Source organism: Mytilus trossulus, chromosome 8 (genome assembly GCF_036588685.1).
Source record: "Mytilus trossulus isolate FHL-02 chromosome 8, PNRI_Mtr1.1.1.hap1, whole genome shotgun sequence".
NCBI lineage: Eukaryota > Metazoa > Mollusca > Bivalvia > Mytilida > Mytilidae > Mytilus > Mytilus trossulus.
In genome coordinates, this window is record NC_086380.1 from 23,040,354 (window position 1) to 23,062,417 (window position 22,064).

At 32.3% G+C, this 22,064-nt stretch overlaps 1 protein-coding gene across 1 annotated transcript; it reads right to left on the reverse strand.

Moving 5' to 3' along the window:
• Window positions 1-996: 996 nt before the first annotated feature.
• LOC134681757 (uncharacterized) lies at window positions 997-21,836 on the reverse strand. The gene is made up of 12 exons (XM_063541403.1): window positions 21,771-21,836; window positions 15,758-16,382; window positions 14,337-14,532; window positions 13,622-13,690; window positions 13,031-13,117; window positions 12,170-12,475; window positions 6,624-6,764; window positions 6,314-6,396; window positions 5,320-5,670; window positions 4,812-4,871; window positions 2,993-3,208; window positions 997-1,411 (listed from the first exon to the last, which is right to left on the reverse strand). Exons 1-12 carry the CDS (start codon window positions 21,779-21,781, stop codon window positions 1,364-1,366), a joined length of 2,193 nt encoding a protein of 730 aa, XP_063397473.1. The 5' UTR covers window positions 21,782-21,836; the 3' UTR covers window positions 997-1,363.
• Between the last annotated feature and the right edge of the window lie 228 nt (window positions 21,837-22,064).

Genomic DNA, 22,064 nt, shown 5'->3' on the forward strand with positions numbered 1-22,064 from the left:
ATATCTCTGCTGGATTATGCGAAATATGTACAAAAGTGGAGCGACAGATATCAGACGGATATTCAAACTGAAAACGCAATGGCCAGAGAATACAAACACAAACAGACAAATAATAGTACACAAGACACATTACAAACATTGCAAACGATAGATTGACCAACACGAACCCCATAAAAAAACTTGGGGATCCCTCTTATTGAAATCAATAGGAAAAGAGGGATGCAATATACCAGAGAACGCAAGGGCTAAAAATGGAAACGACAAATAGAAAAACAATAGTACACATGACACAACATAGCAAACTAAGGAATAAGCAACACGAACCCCGTAAAAAAAACTTGGGGTGATCTCATGTCCTCTGGAAGGGTAAGCAGAACCTGCTCCACATGAGGCACCCATCATTTTGCACTTCCCTTTAATGACTGTGACTTACCGAATATTTACCGGATTTGTGATAACATGTGCAACATGACGGGTGCCACATGAGGAATAACCGTTTCACAAATAATATCGCATATGTTCCTTATGTTGTAGCTACGACGTTAGGAACATATCCGATATCATTTGTGAAACGGTTATTCCATAACGGTCAACCAACTCGTGATGGCGTCCCTAAATCCTCGAAGGGATGATTTTAACTTAAAAAACAAACGACGAATAACGGAGCACCGCTTTTGAAAATAATCATAATAGCAACTATTGTGTGTGTCTTCCTGAACCAAACAATAAACATGCCAATTATCCCTTTAATATATCCAGCTTTTATCCACAATTTTCTACTTAAGAAACCCCCCGTTCCTAGTCAGAAATATAATTTTATTTTATTGGAACATTTGAAACGTACACATTGCTTCAGAAATATCGTTCCATCAAGTGATTACTTGAATAATTAAATGCTTTGTTCGGGACATACACAAAATTTCCAGTATAAATATGTAATACTTTATAAAAAAAAACCAGCTTTAATTATAATATAACAATAACAAATATCCCACGAATTCATTTACAACTTCCGTTTCGGCCATTATCATTATAAAAAAAATTAATGTATAAAATGCAAACGGAAATGTTATGCCGTACTGATTATTGTATTACATCACCTGGATCAAGATGAGAACAAAGGCCGTATGTTGACATTTAGGTGTCGCTATATTTCTTATTTCGTTAGGTTGTGTTATCCCTGACGTGAACCACAACAATGCTTTTTTGGACACTTGCAATATATATTCAATTTTTGATATCTCTCTTCCAAGTATGCAAAAAGTATGTACAAAAATTCACAGTAAAAAGTGTATTCCAATATATTGTTATACCGGTTTTTTTTTTTTAATTGGTTCACCTCAATTGAATAATTGGTATTAAATTATGAAGACTTTAAAACTTCCGTTTCGGCCTCATCTTCTGAAAAAGGCTACAAGTAAAATAAACAAACTTATTAATATCAAAACTGTAAATTGAAACAATAAAAAAGATAATATGTAGATAAAATAGATTTAAAATGCAAATTGTATGCCACTACCTGATCAATAGCGATCTTTCAATTTTGAATTTCTGATTTGTTTTACGAACTATTGTTAACATTGTTACAAGTAGGAAACATTTACCCTGTGTTATTTTATTCATTTTAGAAATTTAAAGGTCAGTCTGATATATTTCTTAGAGTGTTAGACTTTGTGGCGGCGCATTAGAGCCTGTCATGTTTTTATTCTCTTCACTTTCAATGCTTGGTGTATTAATCTATACATACGTGTTAATAATAGCAAATACATAGAAGGGAGCCTTGAATCTTAAAAATGTCTTATTCATAATCTTATGACATGTTCGTGTAGTTTTAAAAGCCACGTTTGAAAATCCTATAAAATCCTTGTTCCTTATTAAAAAAAAACTGGCAATTTAAATTGTACAAAACATCTAGAGAGAATCCTTTCCCGTAAAATTTTGAATTCATTATATCTTAAAAAAACATACACACGGATCAAATTTTGTTTTCTTCTTCAGTCCCGGTTTTTTTTTATACTACCAATTAACAAGTCTACTTATAAAGTGGTTTTAATACAGAGTATAAAAATGTCTAATAATATTCAATAAGTAATATATTTTATTGGAGATCTTCACATGAGATATGTGATCATATTCTCTGTCAATGTTTCAGAAGCTTATTTCTTTTGAGACCGAATAACAATTTATACTAGAGTGTCCTAATACTAAAATCAGTTGTCATTCGTTAATTAAAAATATTCATTCAAAATTTGAATTTTAAGATGAAGCTATTAAAACATTGCAGAAAACATTCTTGGAAAATCAAGAGAATATTATCTCGATTATGATACATGTAGAAAAAATCGTGGCGTTTTGTTTTTTATTTATTATTTTTTCAATACGGCTCGTTGTCCCCTATCTAATTTGATATATCGAAGTATTTAAATGAAAAATAATTGTCGCATTTTCATTTTTGACCCATTCTATTTTTTTAGAATTGATGTGATCCCGCGGTTTGAGTTTAGATTTATGTTATCTTGATCGAATTCTAACTATTGACCAGGGATATACTACTGTTACGTTTTTTTATTGTGTCCACAATAAAGGAAAGTTGAGTTTGCCCTATGGCAATAATTGTGTTAATTGCATGCTATTGTAACGAAATAACAAGATCAGCAATCCCTAGGTTTTAATTGAATCTTGGAAGACCTTTGACATGGTAGTATGTTACATAGGTTTATAAAAATCTATCGTGACGGTCGAACGTTTAAACTATCTAGTTTTACTAAATACATTTTGGTACAACTTCTAACCACTCCCCAAACTTGTGAGTTACAATTTACCAGTGTACTTTAGTCGGTTCGATTTAGGTGTAATATACAAAATTTCTGATTGTTTATCGATATCCTGACATTTTTTTCACCCGAACTAATGTACAAGGCGTTAAGTTTCAAATGTTTTAAAATCAGATCACTTGACTTATGTCATAAAATATAACGCGTATAATACATACATCAGAATGCATGTCTTGGCTTGGAACAGACATAGCCCTCTTTTTTCTAAATGCTTTTGTCTTCTGCAACGGCGTTAATGCGATACCAGAACTGTCTTGATGATCTGCATAGTAGACTGCTGTTTGTCGCTTTAATATTTTAGAGTGTTGAAGTAAAGCTTCAGACTGTGCTTTCCTGAGTGGTGCATGGTCATGATGCCGTATTGGTTCTCCACTCTGAAAGATGAAAACATTCATAAGCAATTAGTAGTATATGTAAAAATAAAACTTTTGATGTTATTTAGACATGAAATTGTCGATTTAAATCAAACATCAGATATTCAATATTCTAAATTAAATGTTCAAATTTTGTTTGATGCCGACGGCAATTGAATGCTTCATATATCACACATAAAACTGTCTATTGCTTGTTGTTTTGACCCACTGCATTGTCATAATGTATTGGTTATGTTTGTTTAGTACATTTTTTAATTTTTGTTTTATTATCACACACTCTGATGTTGTTTTACTAATACGATAAATCAAATGCAATATATAAAAAAAAAATCTGTTTAAGACGGAAATAACATGCATTTTATGATAAAGAAGACTATGAGAAATGGCAACAACTTTTTTTTTCTCTCGACAAGTTCTAAATATGGAAAATCACAAACAATTGACTCTAAAGTCATTTGAACCTTACGTATGCAATCGTGTTCGAAAAAAAAAATCCGACGAATCGTTTGTAAATGTTGTTTGCATTTTTTTGGCACAAGGTTTCTGTTTGCTCAAATGCGACACAATATACAAATGTGAGTTGTAAATTATAGGTTATGGATCATTTAAAATGTATATAGGTCTGTTTGGTGTTAACAGAGTAAAAATAGCTGGTCAAAACTAAAGCAAAATAGATAAAAACTTGGGAAAATTAACAAAAAAAGCAAAAAAAATAACTAACAAAATGAAATGAAGACCCCCGGCCTGCATTAAATGTAAACATAATTTATTATAAAAGAAAGGATATGGGGTACCAATCCATGAGTCCAAATCAGTAAATGCACAAAATTCACGAAAACGACGGAAAATTGATTCTAGGGCGCTTATTATATCAAATGCACATTTTGACCTAACACACAGAGCAAAAATTCTCGTTATAAGTAAGAGATGGTATCTAGCATTGAGTTGAGAGGAATTTCTGAAACAGACTATCAAGCTATAAATGTGAATTGAAGATCTAAGTCATGTAGTGTTATCAATAAGATAAATCTAACTTAAAGTTTTTCTAGATATCTGCCTATTTTAATTGTGTCAAATTTGTATAGACATTTAAGAACTTTATAGATGATGACCTAGTTTTATCAAAATGTACGACCTGCCTAGAATCTGCATTGTGTACCGTTTGACACATTGGTATAAACATGTGAGACCTGTATAGATTCCTGACAAATAATTAATTCAAAGTGATGGAGTTAGCAATATAAAACCAGCCTTAATCCACCATTTTCTACATATGAAATGTTTGACCAAGTCAGGTATATGATATTTCTTATCAATTCGTTTTTTATGTGTTTTGTTATTCGTTTCTGCCATGTGATTACGGACTTTCAGATTAAATTTTCCTCTAAGTTCAGTATTTTTGTGATTTTATTTTTTGATGATACATTCTAGAAAACTGTATGCATATTTTGTATTAATTTCTCTGACTTCCGTCTCCACTGTCTTTGTTACCTTAATTTTATAAGAATAAAACTATAGAATAGATAACTCCAAGTGGACATTTCAATGGTTCTTATCTCGTTTAGTGTTTTATGTATTTAGACTTGGTACGAATCGAACTTACAATCGTTTTACGAAGTCTTGCTTTTACATCCATTGTGTCGCCAGGAATTGTATCGTAATCCTGTAATAAAATTGTAAAGAATTTCATACAATAAAAGTTGGTTCTACAAAACATATGTTTATTGAAATGACAAGACAGTCAACAAATTTGTTTAAGCTTCGCATGACCCAAATTGAAATTGAGTTGTGTCAATGGGGTTGCTACTATTGAGATCCGTGAGTCAATGTGGTTAATATTTGTAAGAACGGTTTTCTGTTTCAATTTGTAAAATATAATTGATAACTAACCACATATGATAGTTATCATTGACGTATGTCTCTCACCTCCTATTCATTTAGATCATTGCATCATAATACTATTGTTAGATTAAACAATGTCGGTTGATCCGTATTTAATCAGCTGATTTTCAAAAAATAACCTTTAATCAAATCTGCAATTAAAACAAAATGAAAGACATTCTTATATATCTTTATTTTCAGATATAGTATGATCCTTTCAAAATACTTACGGACTCTGGAACTTTGGAATCAGCTGCACCGAATGGTCCTGCATGGTGCTTATGCGCTGCTGTAGAAGACACGTCATGCCTAATACTTTGTTTTCGAACAGGTGACAAAACATGTCCTGGAGTAATAATCATAGCATATTCTGACTTCACAAAGAACGATGGTCCTGGATTATCAGTAATCTCCCACCAATCCCCCACTTGTTTGATCAAGGAGTAAATCAGATCTCTCTTCATCATGGCAACTTGTTGTTTATCAACAGTATGAGTATAATTGGCGAGAGCTTTTATTTTGACTAGTGGAAATTCCGCATATAAAATTTCCTTTTCGTCTACTTTTTCATAGAAAGTTCGCTTAAATTACAAATATCTGATTAATGCTTATAGTTTTAAATTAACCTTTCATATCTCTTTGTGTGTATAAACAATGAAGTGTTCGATTAATGGAGTAAAAAAGAGGTGGAATATATAAAAGTCTCGTCACATTTGAATGGAAATTACAAAACTAAACAAGTTTGAAAAATGATTAAAAAAGACATTTGTCTGTTTATTTTCTGTTATATAATTGATATATATTACTAAATTTTATTTGTGAGACAGTTTGATCGTTTAGCCAAAAGACTGGTTAAAGGTATTTCAAATATTATTTACGTCATTCTAGTATGAAATGTCCAGGTAAAAACTGGTCACTATATTTTTTGCATTTCACTTTTGATATCTGATCGGCAGGTTAGTTTTGTTTCAGTTTTGTGAACTAGCATATGTGACGATTTAAGGTAGATATATGGTTTTTTTTCTACTAAAAAGGTGTTATCTTGCATTCAAATTGTCTACCATGTCCTCGTTTAGGGACTGCCTTTTAGTGTGATGGTTTTTTTATAATTTGTATATTCATATACAACAAATTCATGAACCTAATTTATATGCTTTCTTAAACCAGTTTATCTTTTTCGGATGCTAATTCTACATTATGTACTACATTCAAGTGACCGCTTACGTTTCCAATTGTATCAACTCTTTTAGACATCATTGATTCCGTTAAATTTACAGTCGATAGACCTGCATACATCTTCACATAATCTGAAAACAAATATTCAACTGCAAAGATTAATTTCCAGAAAACGGCTTTGTAAATAAAAGCGTGGAAAAAATAGACCAAAAACTCAGAGATGCACATACAAATTGCTGTTACAATTTACCTCCTACTAAATCAACACGTATCGAAACCTAAATGGAAACACTATCTGAAAAGTGTCATTTTAGCTTTTAATTAGAATTCACTGGCTTTAATCTGAACTCATACCTACCACTCTCCGTTTTCTCTAATCTAATTTCTGAATCGTTCGTCTGTGTGCATTTCTCATGGCTTTTCCTCACTTTTAAAGATGAAGTCGTTACTGAACGTCGTTCTTCATCGACCGATATTTCAGTATCTTCAATACCTTGATCTGCACAATATACTACATTTAAATGTTAATATATATCACTAGGGAAATGTTATTCAAAATCTTTCATTTACATTATGTACAAGACTATCATATACTGTTTAATTGAGTTATCATTGGGAAATGAGTTGTACACGGAATGAAATAACATTTCATCAACTACTTGTTCGTAACTGTATATCCCAAAATAATTTAATAGCTTTAAAAAGATATGGTGTGAGTGCCAATGAGACAACTCTCCATCCAAATAACAATTTCTAAAAGTAAACAATTATTGGTCAATGTACGGCCTTCAACACGGAGCCTTGGCTTACACCGAACAAAAAGCTATATAGAGCCCCAAAACTACCTTTGTGAAACCATTCAAACGGGAAAAATAACGGTCTTATCTATATAAACTTAAGTTTAGATGTATCACTTCTTCTGATTGGCTGAAAGTGTTTTGTTAATGAGTTCATAGACAATACTTTTTTATGTGACCGTGACGTCATCAACGTATTGTTATTAGTTGATTCCGGCTAAAAATAGAATTTTGAATTAAATTATAAGGAATGAATGTAAAAATTGTTACTGTATATTCGAAATATAATCCATTTGAATTGTATTTCAAAAATGGTTGAGGTGGTCGATTCATTTTCTTTTTCTATTTGAACATAATTCGTGATTTGTTCCCGCTGAAGCCCATTCCATGAAACGGGTGTTTCTCGCGTGTTGTAATCTCATCGGTGTCTCAAAGCTGTATTCTGCTCGTTGGTCATGGTGTTATCACCATGACACATTCCATATTTCCGTTCTCCCTTTTATTAGATCTCATTCATTAATATATGCCTAGTCGAGAACGAAGGTTGCCTCTGTCGGCCATGTTTTCTTTTTGATAGAGTGCCATGTGTATATAACCGAGCATACAATATTCCTTTTACTTATTGAAGCCCACAACGAACAAGAACAGAACAAAGCCAGTCAAAATAGTCAAATGAACATGCCTTGTTCATATTGTAACACAATGTACTGTGTTACAGAAAAATATTTAACAAGGTATATTCCAATCTAAATAAAAGAACATGTAGCTTACAGACATTTATCGTACATGTAGTCTGCCGACTTTAATATCACTGTGCATTGTCAATTTAGTACATGTATTAATAGCTAGACTACTCTTTAAACTGTTGACATTTATGGCTATTGTTGAAAGCTGATGGATGACCCCTTTAAACTATATAAGATCCAGTTAAGGACTCGAACGGGGAGATTGGTACAGTGGAGATCACTTCTAACCTCTCATTAGAACTGTCAGAATAATCTGTCATAGAACTGTTCTAACCTGTCCTAGAACAGTTCTAGCTAGAACAGTTCTACCCTAGAACTGTTCTAGGTAGAACTGTCAGGATCAGTTCTAGGTAGAACTGACTAAATCAGTTCTAGGTAGAACTGTCAGGATCAGTTCTAGGGTAGAACTGTCTAAAACTGTTCTAGGTAGAACTGACCAAATCAGTTCTAACCGTAGAACTGTCAGCAGAACTGACCAAATCAGTCAGGACTGAAGAACAGTTCTAAATGACGTCACTACAGAAAAGCCACTTTAGAATTTAGAAGAAACTTTAGAATTTAGAAAAAAATCAGTTTCAATTACTTTACGATATATAATAGCAGATTTTTCTATATGTTTTTACTGATCAAAAGTTACATGTACAAATATGGTTCTACAAATATCGAAGTGGATAGGAGGTTATCCAACTAATCGGAGAAACATTTTTATAAGATTGCAAATGAAACATTTACGTTTACATTTCTTCGTTCCCCGTATTTAAATAACTCTGCATTTATATTCAAGGAAATGTAATCTTAATCCACCTTGTTTGCCTTGGATTTACATTCATGATTTAGGATTCTGTTTTGACAAAATAATGTTCATACGAAAATTGTACAGTGGATGAATTATGGGATTAATGAAAACAGTGACCATTGTTAAACGTAAAAAAAACTGTGTACATTTGCATTATCTCGTTGCCACAATTATCGGATATCCATAACGATTATGAATAATATCTGGGAGTCTGGAACGTCAGAAAAATATACTTGATCTGAACATGAATGAAATATATGCCACTGGACGTTAGGCTACAAACAAAACCAATCATTGCGGTCCTTCTTCAAATTATATTAACAGTTTGTCAGTATAGTATTCCAAGAAGAAAACTTCTTATACAGTCATGTACTTTTCATTTTAAAATAAAGTATATGAATCAGTCATGTTTAGAAAAAGTGGGTTTCATCTTCATTATCGATACAGAGAGGAAATAATGGCGCTTTAAATTGATGTGGATAAAATTTTGTGTCCTTAGTCAAGGATTTGTGTAGTCTTAACTATACAAATCCTTGGTGTCCTACGTCTTTAACATACCATATTTGTCCTGACATAGAAATATTATTGGTTAACAATGAGGCCAGACTTGTATATATTTGCATGATAAAGAATATATATAAAAAAAGAAGATGTGGTATGATTGCCAATGAGACAACTATCCACAAAAGACCAAAATGACACAAACATTAACAACTATAGGTCACCATACAGCCTTCAACAATGATCAAAGTCCATACCGCATAGTCAGCTATAAAAGGCCCCGATAAGACAATGTAAAACAATTCAAACGAGAAAACTAACAGCCTTATTTATGTAAAAAAATGAACGAAAAACAAATATGTAACACATAAACAAACGACAACCACTGAATTACAGGCTCCTGACTGGGGACAGGCAAATACACATATAATGTGGCGGGGTTAATCTATGTTCAGTTTTGGTTGATGCGGTCAAATAATTTTTTTATTAAAACGACTCAGTCTGATAAATCAAAACTACTGAAATTTGTTAACAATTCAATATTTTGAATAAAAAGAGGACACGCTGTCATTTGAATTATACAATGTTACATGAGTCAGTCATAGGTATGAAAACTAACTGATGTGTGTTTCTGATGCGATATTTTGAATAAAAGTAGGAAATACTTTCAATCGATGCAATTTTTTTTGTTTGTGGTTCTTGATTTCCAATATTGCAGTTATTTATAAACTACAGTCCCTCTTGACCTAAAATTATAACTGAAGTAATGTACAACTATATGGACTTGCATAAAAAATAGCAAATATAGTCAGTTTTGGTTGATGCGGTCAAAAGATTTGATTTCACGACTCAGTCTGAAGTATGAAAACTAGTGATATTTGTTTACGATTCAATACTTTGAATAAAAAGAGGTCATGCTGGCACTATAAATTCATGCAAACAAAATATTGAGGTCATTGTTTTCCAATATTGCTGTAATTTGTATATTACAGTCCCTCTTGACCTAAAATTATAACTGAATTACTGTGCAGCTATATAGATTTGCAGAAAGAAAGAGCAAATAAGGTCAGTTTAGATTGATGCGGTCAAAAGATTTTATTACACGACTCATTCTGAAGTATGAAAACTAGTGATATTTGTTTACGATTCAATACTTTGAATAAAAAGAGGTCATGCTGGCACTATAAATTCATGCGAACAAAATTTTGAGGTCATTGTTTTCCAATATTGCTGTAACTTTTATATTACAGTCCCTCTTGACCTAAAATTATAACTGAATTACTGTGTAACTATATAGACTTGCATAAAAAATAGCAAATATGGTCAGTTTTGGTTGATGCGGTCAAAAGATGTTATTACAGGACTCAGTCTGAAGTATGAAAACTACTGATATTTGTTTAAGATTCTATAATTTGAATAAAAAGAGGTCATGCTGGCACTATAAATTCATGCGAACAAAATTTTGAGGTCATTGTTTTCCAATATTGCTGTAACTTGTATCTTACAGTCCCTCTTGACCTAAAATTATAACTGAATTACTGTGCAGCTATATAGATTTGCAGAAAGAAAGAGCATTAATTAAGTCAGTTTAGATTGATGCGGTCAAAAGATTTTTGTATAACAGGTCCGTCCGAGGTATGAAAACTAATTGTAAACAGATATCACATTTGTTTACAATTCAATATTTTAAATAAAAAGTGGACATGCTAGTACTATAAATTGAGTGCAAATAAAATTTTGAAATCATCAAGGTTTTCCAATATAATAGGTATCCTTGCCTAAAAATAAACTGGATTCCTGCAGTGTGCAGCTAAATGTATATAGATTTATATGATGAAATCAAATATGATCAGTTTAAGTTTATAGTGGATCACTGCATTTGAATGAGGACATTTAGTTGCCCCCCCTTTAAAACTGCTGGATCTGTCCCTGTTGGTTTGGCTCGGAATAACGTATTACATTAAGGTCAGATAATTTTGTTATGTAAAACGAGCCATCCTGACTCGCCGAATGACAAAATTAATTTAAAACAATTGAAATAATAATCCCCCCCATATTAACGGCTTCATTTGTGTTCTAAAAATGAAAGTTAAACTAATAATTTATGTAACAAATCTACAAAAGAAAATCACTGAATAGCAGGCTCCTGACTTGGAACGGTCACATACAGGCAGAATATGGCGGGCTAAAACATGTTCTCTTGCCGACGAAAAATTTGAAATAAAACCGGCAAAATAGCAAAACTTTTTATAATATTATTCGCTATTTTGCCGAAGCCTTTATATTTAGACAAATAGTTCTTAAAAGGCATGCCTTCTTAAAACTTATAAATTAATTCTAGACGTAGAATTCAAAATCAATTTTAGCCGTAGGATTTATAAATCAATTCTGGCCGTCGAATTTATAAATCAATTCTAGCCGTAGAATTTATAAATCAATTCTAGCCGTAGAATTTGTAATAAATTCTAACCGCAGAACTGTTCTAGAAGTAGAACTGACTAAAACTGTTCTAGGATAGAACTGTCAGGATCAGTTCTAGGTAGAACTGTCCAAATCAGTTCTAGGGTAGAACTGTCAGGATCAGTTCTAGGTAGAACTGTCATAATCAGTTCTAGCTAGAACTGACCAAATCAGTTCTAGCTAGAACAGTTCTAACCTAGAACTGACTAGAAGGTGTCAGGCTGACAGTTCTACGTACTGTCCTAGAACAGTTCTCCTGACAGATTCTGACAGATTTAATGAGAGGTTAGAAGTGATCTCCACTGTACAAAAGATTCCGCTAGATAGATTCCGACAAGAGATTCCACCAACGTTCTCCCTCCTTGTGGATAACCTGGAACTCATGCGCTTGATATCCGAGTGTACTCCATTAGGACTGAACAGTTATACCACTATAAATCATGTGTCCGTGTGAGATATTGAATCGAGCAACTCAACTTTAAAGACAGCCTGTGAACATTCGAACATTTGAACTTTAGAAAAATCATTTATTGGTAATTACATAATAAAATTATTTAAACCATTTATTGACTTCGTAACAATATTGGCTTTAATTAAAACTTACATTCTGATGATGGCGTCAAAGTAACATCAACTTTAAGAACATGTTCAAATTTCGTGTTAAAATTACACTTTTTGATTATCATCCGTATAAATCGTCGAATTGTTAGATCAAAGAGATCTGAATGTTCTACAGCACTGGCGGAAATTAGTGTTCCAATAATGATTGAACCAATTTGAACATATTCTATAGTTATGTTTTCATCTATCACTTTTGTTTGCTCTATACATTTGGCTATTTCTTCTAATTTCTCTTTGTCTGTATTGTCTTTAGTCTTTATTTTCCATACAGCGCGGTAATCTTTTCGCTCTGAAAAAAAAAAAAAAACCTAATATATATAACTCTGCTTCGACGTTCGGCTTCGGCTGTAACGTTTTTTGACCAACTGATGCGTATTTCAACGTTATTTGACCAACTAGTAATTGACAGAGAAATCAGTTCGAATAACGTTTTGCTTTCCTGTTAAATAATTGACGTATATTTTTTTGCAATAGTCAATAGAATTACTTAGTCATTTTTTTTAGTTAACGCTGAACTGTTTTACGACGTGCAAGTGAAAGAAATTGAAACGATATACTTTTTCAATTTATTTTGGCATAAGCTGACAGATTGTTTGTTATGTTGAATTTGATGATTGTAAAGTGAAATTCAAACGTAGACATGTATGCTATAACTCAGCATTTTAACAGCATTTTGAAATGTTCAATTAAACAAGTTGGTAGTAAAACGGAGTAGTGGTCGAAAAAAGTAAAATCCAAAAAATACTGAACTTAGAGGAAAATCAATTCAGAAAGTTCATAATCACATGGCAAAATCAAATAACAAAACGCATCAGAAACGTTTGGACAGGAAAGTGTTTAATACCTTTTGTTGTGCACGAACTTGATGTTGCCCCTTGGCATATTTCTGTTTCTATACCATCATGCTGTATATCTTTTTTGATTGTTTCATCTGAAAAAAACAATATGTAGCTAATGGTTATTTGTTTTCCCTTTTATTCCTTTTTGTACAAGGCCTACATCTTTTGTAAAAATGAACGTTTCATCTATGTCGCTAGCCCATCGGTATCTTTTTAATACAACGCCGTATTCCTTTTTAAAACAGGACCGTATTAAGTATTGTTATTTGATAACTGTTCAAATTACTGAACTATACTATGATTGTCTTCTTTGCACATATATTTAATTAAAGCTTTCTTCCGTTTGAAATTGAAATAAAATAATTATAAGTCGAAATCGATAAAGATATATCTTAGGTTGGAAAAAGTACTTTAATTAGTGGAAGGCTCTGAAGCTCTCTACTTGATTTTCTTGCGATCAAGTACAATCATCCCAGGAAAATGGAAAGCCAAGAATAAAAGTTACATATAAAAGAGTGAAATGATGATAGGTTGTGATGCTAATGTGTGAATGTGTAAAAAGATGAATTGAATATTGTATTTATCAAATCACGTACCATATGTCTTTGTCGCATGTTTAACATTTGCAACCACGTACATCTGTCCAATTTTCTCTAACATAACTCCTTAAATTAAAAAGAAAAATTTGATATATATAATTCTTAATGAAAGGAACAACTGAAATCAACTCCCGTGTGCAAGATTTTCTCTATGCTGTTGATGGCATTTTTATGTGCTCTGCTCTTTTGTCATGTTTTTATCAAAATGGTATTTTGTAAACACCAGTTTGATGAAATTTTATTAGTAACTCGAAATCAATACATTTTAAAAACCATACCTTATTATTGGTTGACACAAGTTTTTGCAAATTTCACGTTTTGATTGTATTCAATTTATCTGTTAATTTGAGCATCAAATACTTTGAGTCGAATCACGCGTCTGGTGTACACAACAAGAATCATTGTATCTATAATGAGTTAATACACCAAATTAATAATCAATGCAAATGTTGTTAGAATATGAATCATTGGTCGACCAGTATTAAGGGTCTGAAACAGGATTTTTAACAACTGTTATTGCAACATATTAAGTCTTTGGTGAACAACAGAAATAAGAATGACCAATGTTCATGTGTTTCAGTTGTTTTAAAATGAAAAATAAAATACATATTATACTCAAATTTATCAGGCAACATTATTACCGTGGTCCCTGTCTGATTTTTAGAATTGCTGTACTTCACAAAAGATTGTAACAATTATTTGATTGACTTACGCTCATGACTTTCAAACATTGCTTCAATTTCACGTTTGACAGCTGGATCCAAAACAGTGTTTATAACGTTATGATGTCCGACAACTAGATTATCAGCTTGTATGTTAATTACTGTTGATTTCTCGACGTTGTTATTTGTATTCTCGTCCATTTCAGTATCATTTTTACAACCTGCCGTATCAAAATGGGGTCTTGGCTGAAAATTAAAATAAAAAAGAAAACCGCTAAGGAGTAGAGGCAATAAGGCACTTTTTTGGCCCAAAATTACTGCAAATTTTAAAATTATCACACATAATTTTTAGTTAATAAACACTTAACTAAAGTACAATGTACTAAGAAAAACAAAACAAATTTGACATCAAACAAGTCACCATGATAACAAACCATATTTTGTTAAATTTCGTGATTTTCATTGTTTGTTCATCAAATTTTAAGTATATTTCAGATTGAAAAAGTATGTGCGCACCCAAGAAACAACTTTACATTTGTTGATATAATGCCAATAGGTATAATAAAGCTTTTGTTAAATCTTTTTGATGTTTCTCGGCTGCGCAGGGTATTTCCATATTGGAAATAAAGACAGAAAACTGCACAAATTCTGTATTTTTCATTTTTGTGAAAACAGTAAATAATCAACCCCTTTATTAGTAAGTCCTTTGATGTCGAAAGCTATAAAATGTAATCAGCTGAATATTGAATTTCTGTCAAAATCTGAACGAGTTTAAAGTGAATTCCAAGTATTGTCAAATCAGGTAAAGTCCGAGAAACCCGATAAAGTAAATAAACAAGATGATGGAAAATAAATCGTTGTATATATTTCTTTCGCCAAATTATTTCGCCAAATCCTTTTACCAATGACGAATTTCAATCGCCACATTTGTTATTTTTCGCAATTTGCAAGCGGAAACTATAGGCACAGAAAAACTCAATGATCAAAAATAAACTCAACAATATATGTCAAGGCACAAAAAGAAAAGACATACGGATAACTAATAGTGCACAAGACACATCTTAGAACTAAAGACTAAGTAACACAAACCCCACTAAAACTACAGGTAATACATTAATATTCCCCTGAAATTACTTGGAGTCGGCATTCAATGTTTAACCTTTTCTTATAATTAAAGTTAGAATTTTGTTTTTTGATTTCTATTAGAGAACTTGCCAATGGTAGGGATGCAGGCAACTAGGTGTTTGAGTAAGTATTCTTGACTTAATTTGAAGTGAAACCACACGTAATACATACATAGAACAGAGAATAGAAATTGGAAATGTGTCAAAGAGACAACAACCCGACCAAAATGCAGAAAACCAGCGAAGTAGTATACAGTCATATGAAAGATAGATGTTTATGTATTGGATTTATATGCATACATAGTACGTTAATGCAGTACCTAAAAATATTTGAGATTTTTACTTACTTCCACATTGAACTCCTGCTGCATCATACTCCAATATTCTTCATTTCCACACAATTCTGGACCAGTCATTCTTAAAAGTGACAACTGCTTGACGACAGCTTTTTCATACTGTCGGTTATTCAACGATCGTAGAATATTCAAAATTATGGCTCTTGATTCACTCCATATACTATTAAAATTGTCATCACTTATAGTGTCAAAATGCAGTGAAACAGCATGTCTTTTTTCGTATAATGTTCTAATCCACTTATGTTGTTCAGGTTCTAAATTGTCTGCTAGTAACAAATACTGCACTGTCCATATATCTAGATCATTTAACTTAATATTCTTGAAAATAGCACTGTTGGCGTCGGCCACTGAAAAATCTCCCGGAAATGTAAACAAGTTTCGAAATAATTTTTTACTACCTTTTGCGCAGCTTTTTTTATTATTAGTACAGCCGTGACAGCAAGAATTCTTCAGATGATCAAAAAGTTGAATTTTGTGCTCCATCACATATTTCGTGAGTTTGTCATCTGTTGGGTCGTCATGTAAACATTTGTATTTGAAGAATTCTTCCAAACAGTCTTTACACACATCATATAAAAGGTACAGAAGCTGTAATACTTTTCTATCTGCCATTTTCCTAAACATATTTATTCATGTATAAGGTAGCCTATCTCAATAAATTTATGTAGCTTTATTTATAATTTGGTAAAATATTGTTTTAAACATATGATATTAGATGAAAGATGAAAACAAACAAAACTACGTTACAACAAAATCATCTGAGGAATACAAATGTTTGTATTTATATGTTTAAGTTGTTGTATTGTATGATAAAACAAGCCTTCGAGTTTTTGATCTGCAACATGGGTGCACTATAACATTTTTGAACGCACACATTTATCAACGTTAAGACACCTAAAACTATTTTTTCTCTTTCTGATTGTTTTGACTTTTTTCAAGTATTCATATACAAATGAACCGAGGCACAGTTGTTTTCCCTGCATTTCACACCGTTTGGTCATGAAAGATGATGACAGAACGTTTTTATGAATAAACTTACCATATTTATGTTTATTTATGTTATACAGATTTTTCTAATACAAGTTTTTGCATTTTATGATTCTTTTTTGTTCAACGGAATAAAGATTCAGAATTCTCAATATGATTTTTAAATTACAGAAGAATATTTCTTCTACCTATTGTAAAAAAAAATAATTGTGTCACAACTTAAACTCGTATCGATATGGCCTTAAAGCTTCCAGCGAGTGTGTCTGAGACGTCAATGCTGAGTGCTAGAAAGTGATTTATAAACAACAAATATTATGGTTTTGAAGTCAAAAGAAGGGATAAGGATACCAGTCTCATAGATCAAAATTAAACTGCTAACGCCATGTAGTAGAGAAAAACAGACAAATAACAGTACACAAAACACAACAGAGAAAAATAAAGAGTAACAAACATGGATCCCCACAAAATCCTGGTAGTGTTCTCAGGTTCTACGGACGGGTATGCAGAGCCAGCTTCTCATGTGGCACTTGTCGCGTTTCTCATATTATTATAAATTTAACCCGGTATGTGTCAAAAAGCGTTATAGAATTGACCGCTGTGAAAATTAAACAAAAAATATCTCAATTTATCTTTAACCTTACATGACATTATACCTCTATCAACACATTCTGAAATAGTTTACGTGTGTACCTTCATTTATAATATTTAATTGACTAACGCTTATGATATAAAAAAAAAAGAGATTTTAAAATTAGGATTTTACAAATTTTTACCGTTAAAGAAATGTTTTTAGTAATGTTTTTTAATCTAATGGCATCAAATGTTTTTTTGTTGCTACCAATTCTTCGGATGATATATTGTAAATCATTCCCGTAAAATATCACGTTTGATTGAGTTTAATTTTACCTGTACTGTTATAGTGACAACAATTATATAAAAAAAACTAAATGTTAATTGAAATTTGTTATTTACTTCACTTGAAATTGTCGTAAGGGGAAAACGATAAAATATTTCACTTGACCTGTTTGATTGATTGATTGTTGGTTGCTTTACGTCCAGTGGCAAATATCTGTTGCATATTAAGGACGAGAACAAGTTCACAATAAATACTATAGGTAGGTTGATATAATAGAGGCCATTTGGGATGATGGTTGAGGAAATTTGGACCGCCACTAGAAAGTGAGGGTATATTGGATAGGGACAGACATTTTGCCTTGCAACAGGCCACCTACGGACCCCTCAAAGAGTTGTTGCAATGGTTCACTCCTTACACGGGGCATCAGATATAACGTCCCCCTTCTGACCGGACGTGACTGCGAACTTGAAACATCCCGCACAGCCAAACGGACGCCCCATTTCGGCAAGCGTTTTACTGCCGGTCGATAGAAGACCATGTGACTATATTTCTATACCCCAGTCACCCTTGGGGTGATTGACCTGTTTGAAAATTTAAGCAAAATTATGAACTTATGAACATTCACATGAAAATAAAACATTCGCCGGGGATGAATTAGTATTAAACTTCTAAATTACAAGAAACTACAATGATCGAACTTCGGTTTCAGGTATGGCAAATGTGAACAACGTTGTTTTAATTTTTAAAAAAAGACAATTTAGGTTTATTAGATTGTTTTTTTTATCAACATTATATATTTATTCACCAATTGCTTCACCAAGATTGTATGTGATTTGATCCCATCGAATTGGAGATAAAGGATACTACAGATACAGTTAAGTCGGCTTCATATCTTGACTTACATCTAGAAATTGACAATAAGGATCGGTTGAAGACAAAACCTTACGACAAAAGAGATGATTTCAGCTTTCGAATTGTGAAATTTCCATTTCTTAGTAGCAACATTCCAGCAGCACCTGTATACGGGGTATATATCTCCCAATTGATACGATATTCCCGTGCTTGCATTTCCTATCATGATTAACTTGATAGAGGGTTACTGCTCACAAGGAAGCTATTAAACCAAGAGTTTCAAATAGTGAAGTTGAAATCATCCCTTCGTAAATTTTACGGACGCAATCACGAGTTGGTTGACCGTTATGGAATACCCGTTTCACAAATGATATCGGATATGTTCCTTACGTCGTAACTACAATCCCCTTCCCTTTCATGAATTTGACCTACCAAATTAGACTTTTTATCGGATTTGTAATCACATAAGCAACACGACGGGTGCCGCATGTGGAGCAGCTGAGATCACCCCTAGTTTTGTTGGGGTTCGTGTTGTTTATTCTTTAGTTTTCTATGTTGTGTCATGTGTACTATTGTTTTTCTGTTTGTCTTTTTGATTTTTAGCCATGGCGTTGTCAGTTTTATTTAGATTTATGAGTTTGACTGTCCCTTTGGTATCTTTCGTTCCTCTTTTGAGAAAGACAATGGCATTTTTTTTATTCTCAAAAATCTGCAACTGTAAAAATAACTTCGACAAAAATCCACAAAAAAGTTCATAAGCTCTCTTTTTCTTTTTACTTTTCAATGAATTTAAATTTGAAGAAATGAGGGGATTTCCTTTTAAAAAACAGATTTAAAAAAAGGGCGAGGGGTCTCGTATTTTTCACATTCTGACGAAGTGTGTTTCTAATGGCTACTTTAGTGTGGTGACGTTATATTTCTGATATGCCAAAATCTTCGCAAAACATATTCCAAAATTATTAACGAACGTCTTTATGAGCTGGTTGACCGTCATGGAATATCTGTGTCATGTGCCAATCTTTATAACCTTAATCACATCGTCTTTGTTTCATGTGTAAGTTCACTGTGTTTGACTTATGTATACTGACAACAAAAACACGACAAGTGTTACATACATGTAGTAAGGCCGTGTTCACATTGACCTAAATTCGGTGTTGTGTTAGTGTTACTCACACGTAAACTAAACACAATTGCGTTCCCATTGATAAACTCAATGTTTACATGTAGTTTAAATCATGTTTTATCTACCCGCAGTCGATAGTCTAGGTAGGCCTTGTGTAGGTTAAGTGTACAAAAAAATAGGCATTTAGGACATTAGTTTTACCGTGTATATATTTAAGGAGGAAACTATTTTTGAGTAAAATTGATATTTTTGATAATTATTAATTAACAGAAATTATTGTTTAAATTTTACAGATTTTTTGTTTAAAAAAAATAACGTTCTTTATCAAGACTCAAAGCAGCATCATTGCCGAACCCATAAGACAGCAACCAATTGATTTTCGGGGAGGGGGCTATTATAGTTGAGTATAAAACATAACGGCAAGGGGGTGGAGGTGGTTAGCTACGGATTTTGTTTTGAAAACCAAAAATGTTTCCAGTTTTTGGCCCTGAAATTTTTTGGATTGTTTCACCCTCAGCTGCCACTATATATAATGCTAAAATTGATTTCGACTTGTGACCAAATTTGTCCTGAAAAAAAATCAATATCCCACGCCTCCTACCCCCACCCCCCGCTCCCTTTTCCCCTCCCCAAAAATGAAGTAAATAGTTGCTGCCTAATTCATTTGAAAAGGTCTTCCCGAATCGACTTGACCTACACAGAAATATTCGCCACTGGTCTTTACTCAAACAACGATTCACGCTAAAATGCATGACTAAAAAAAATGTGAAGTAAATGATATGTTTGTCTAGTATCTCAGATCCGTTAAATAACACTTAAAATAAATTTAAAAAAAAACGTTACCCTAATCTTTACCAAATACTACTTGGAGAAGAAATACCATTTGAAACAAACAGAAAAGATAAAAATGTAGTGATCCGTAATATCTGAATCCTTTTTTTTTTCCGGCTGTAAGCACACTGCTGCAGCTAACGTTTTCTAATGCGTAATCGAGACATCTCTAGTATATTTAAACTACTACAAATAATAAAAATGGCTTTCATAAAGTAGCAACCACTTAACTTTAAAAAAGGGGGAGTTTTTTTTTTTTTTAATCTGAGTCAGATTTTTTTTCGCGCGTACGTTTTTATTCCTTTTTTTTCGATGCTGGTGATCAAATACTTTTTTTTCAATATCTAACACTATAATGTATGGGGAAACTCTTGATTCAGAATTTTTTTTTTATCATTTGTATGACCACTTTTTTTTTATCAAATTGGGGAACGGAATATTTCCATTTCCACCCCACCCCCTTTTGAAGACAAATGGTTGTTCCCTTACCGCTAGAAAAATTGTCCAAAAATGTTGAATTCAGTTCTACGTAATGAACATTTAAATGACATATAGTTTACAAGTGGGAACAAATCTTATGTACAGGTAGCTAAACAAGGTGTATAGATGTGAACAAATGTAATGTGAAACCAGTGTACACTACACTAAACTAATTGTAAACACGTTTACTCTACACGGCGTTTGGTGTGAACACGGCCTAAGTCTTTACTGTGGTTATTATTTAAGTGAATGCAGTAATAATCAAATATCAGTTTCAATTATTCATTTATCGGCAATCTATCTTAGCTTCACCTACTTTTACAAAACGCAGTAGTAGTTATACGGTGTTATGAAAGACGACACGTTCATTTCATTGATGAATTGACGCAGATTGATAGAAGAAAAAGAGACAAGGCTTCAATTGAAAATGAGGTCATTGTCAATTTTGTTAAGTAAAATGCCTTCTGCACTATCTAACATCATATTCTACTTGAGGACCAAATGAAAAATGTGAACGTAGCAATAACTACAATGAATGTAGAACGTTGTATTGTCATATGTTTGAATTTGATTTTTTAAACTTATGTAATTACACAAGGAAGTTAGTCATACTCTATTTACTTTAGATATAAATATAGAGCATGTCATTCATAAGAAAATAAAATACAAGACAAAATAAAGTTTTTATATATCTCCTGTTAGATCGTTCATTGTAGCCTTAACAACTTAGTCATTCGAACATATACTCCAAAATTCGTTTTATTATTGATAGGTGAAAAATAAGCATGTCGACATTCTTTATACCCTGAATAGATGGTTGCATTTTTTAACATATAACAAAATCATTTTGTCTTTAAAATAACTCAAAATCTTACCGTTTAGTCATTGTATTGACACATATAAATGTATCAGATAACCACTTAAACAAGATACATTTCGATTCCTCCTTACCTGTTGACCTGAAATAGAGTGCAGCATTATTAAAAGATTTTATATCTGTATGCATGACTGCAGTTAAGAAAATCTAAATTTAAAGTTCATCTCTGCTCTTAACCTATGATATACGAGATTTAAACACCGACACACAACTGTCATTTCATTTTGTCATAATAACATAAGCTGTATGTTTCATTATAATACGTTATTTGGATTGGCTACACAACAATCTC

What these genes read in the sequence shown, in the direction of transcription:
- LOC134681757 (XM_063541403.1), bottom strand. An exon ending in ACATGCGACAAAGACATATG is followed by an intron (nt 13,118 to 13,621) that starts GTACGTGATTTG and finishes TGTTTTTTTCAG; the next exon opens with ATGAAACAATCAAAAAAGAT. An exon ending in CAAGACTTCGTAAAACGATT is followed by an intron (nt 3,209 to 4,811) that starts GTAAGTTCGATT and finishes TTCATCTTTCAG; the next exon opens with AGTGGAGAACCAATACGGCA.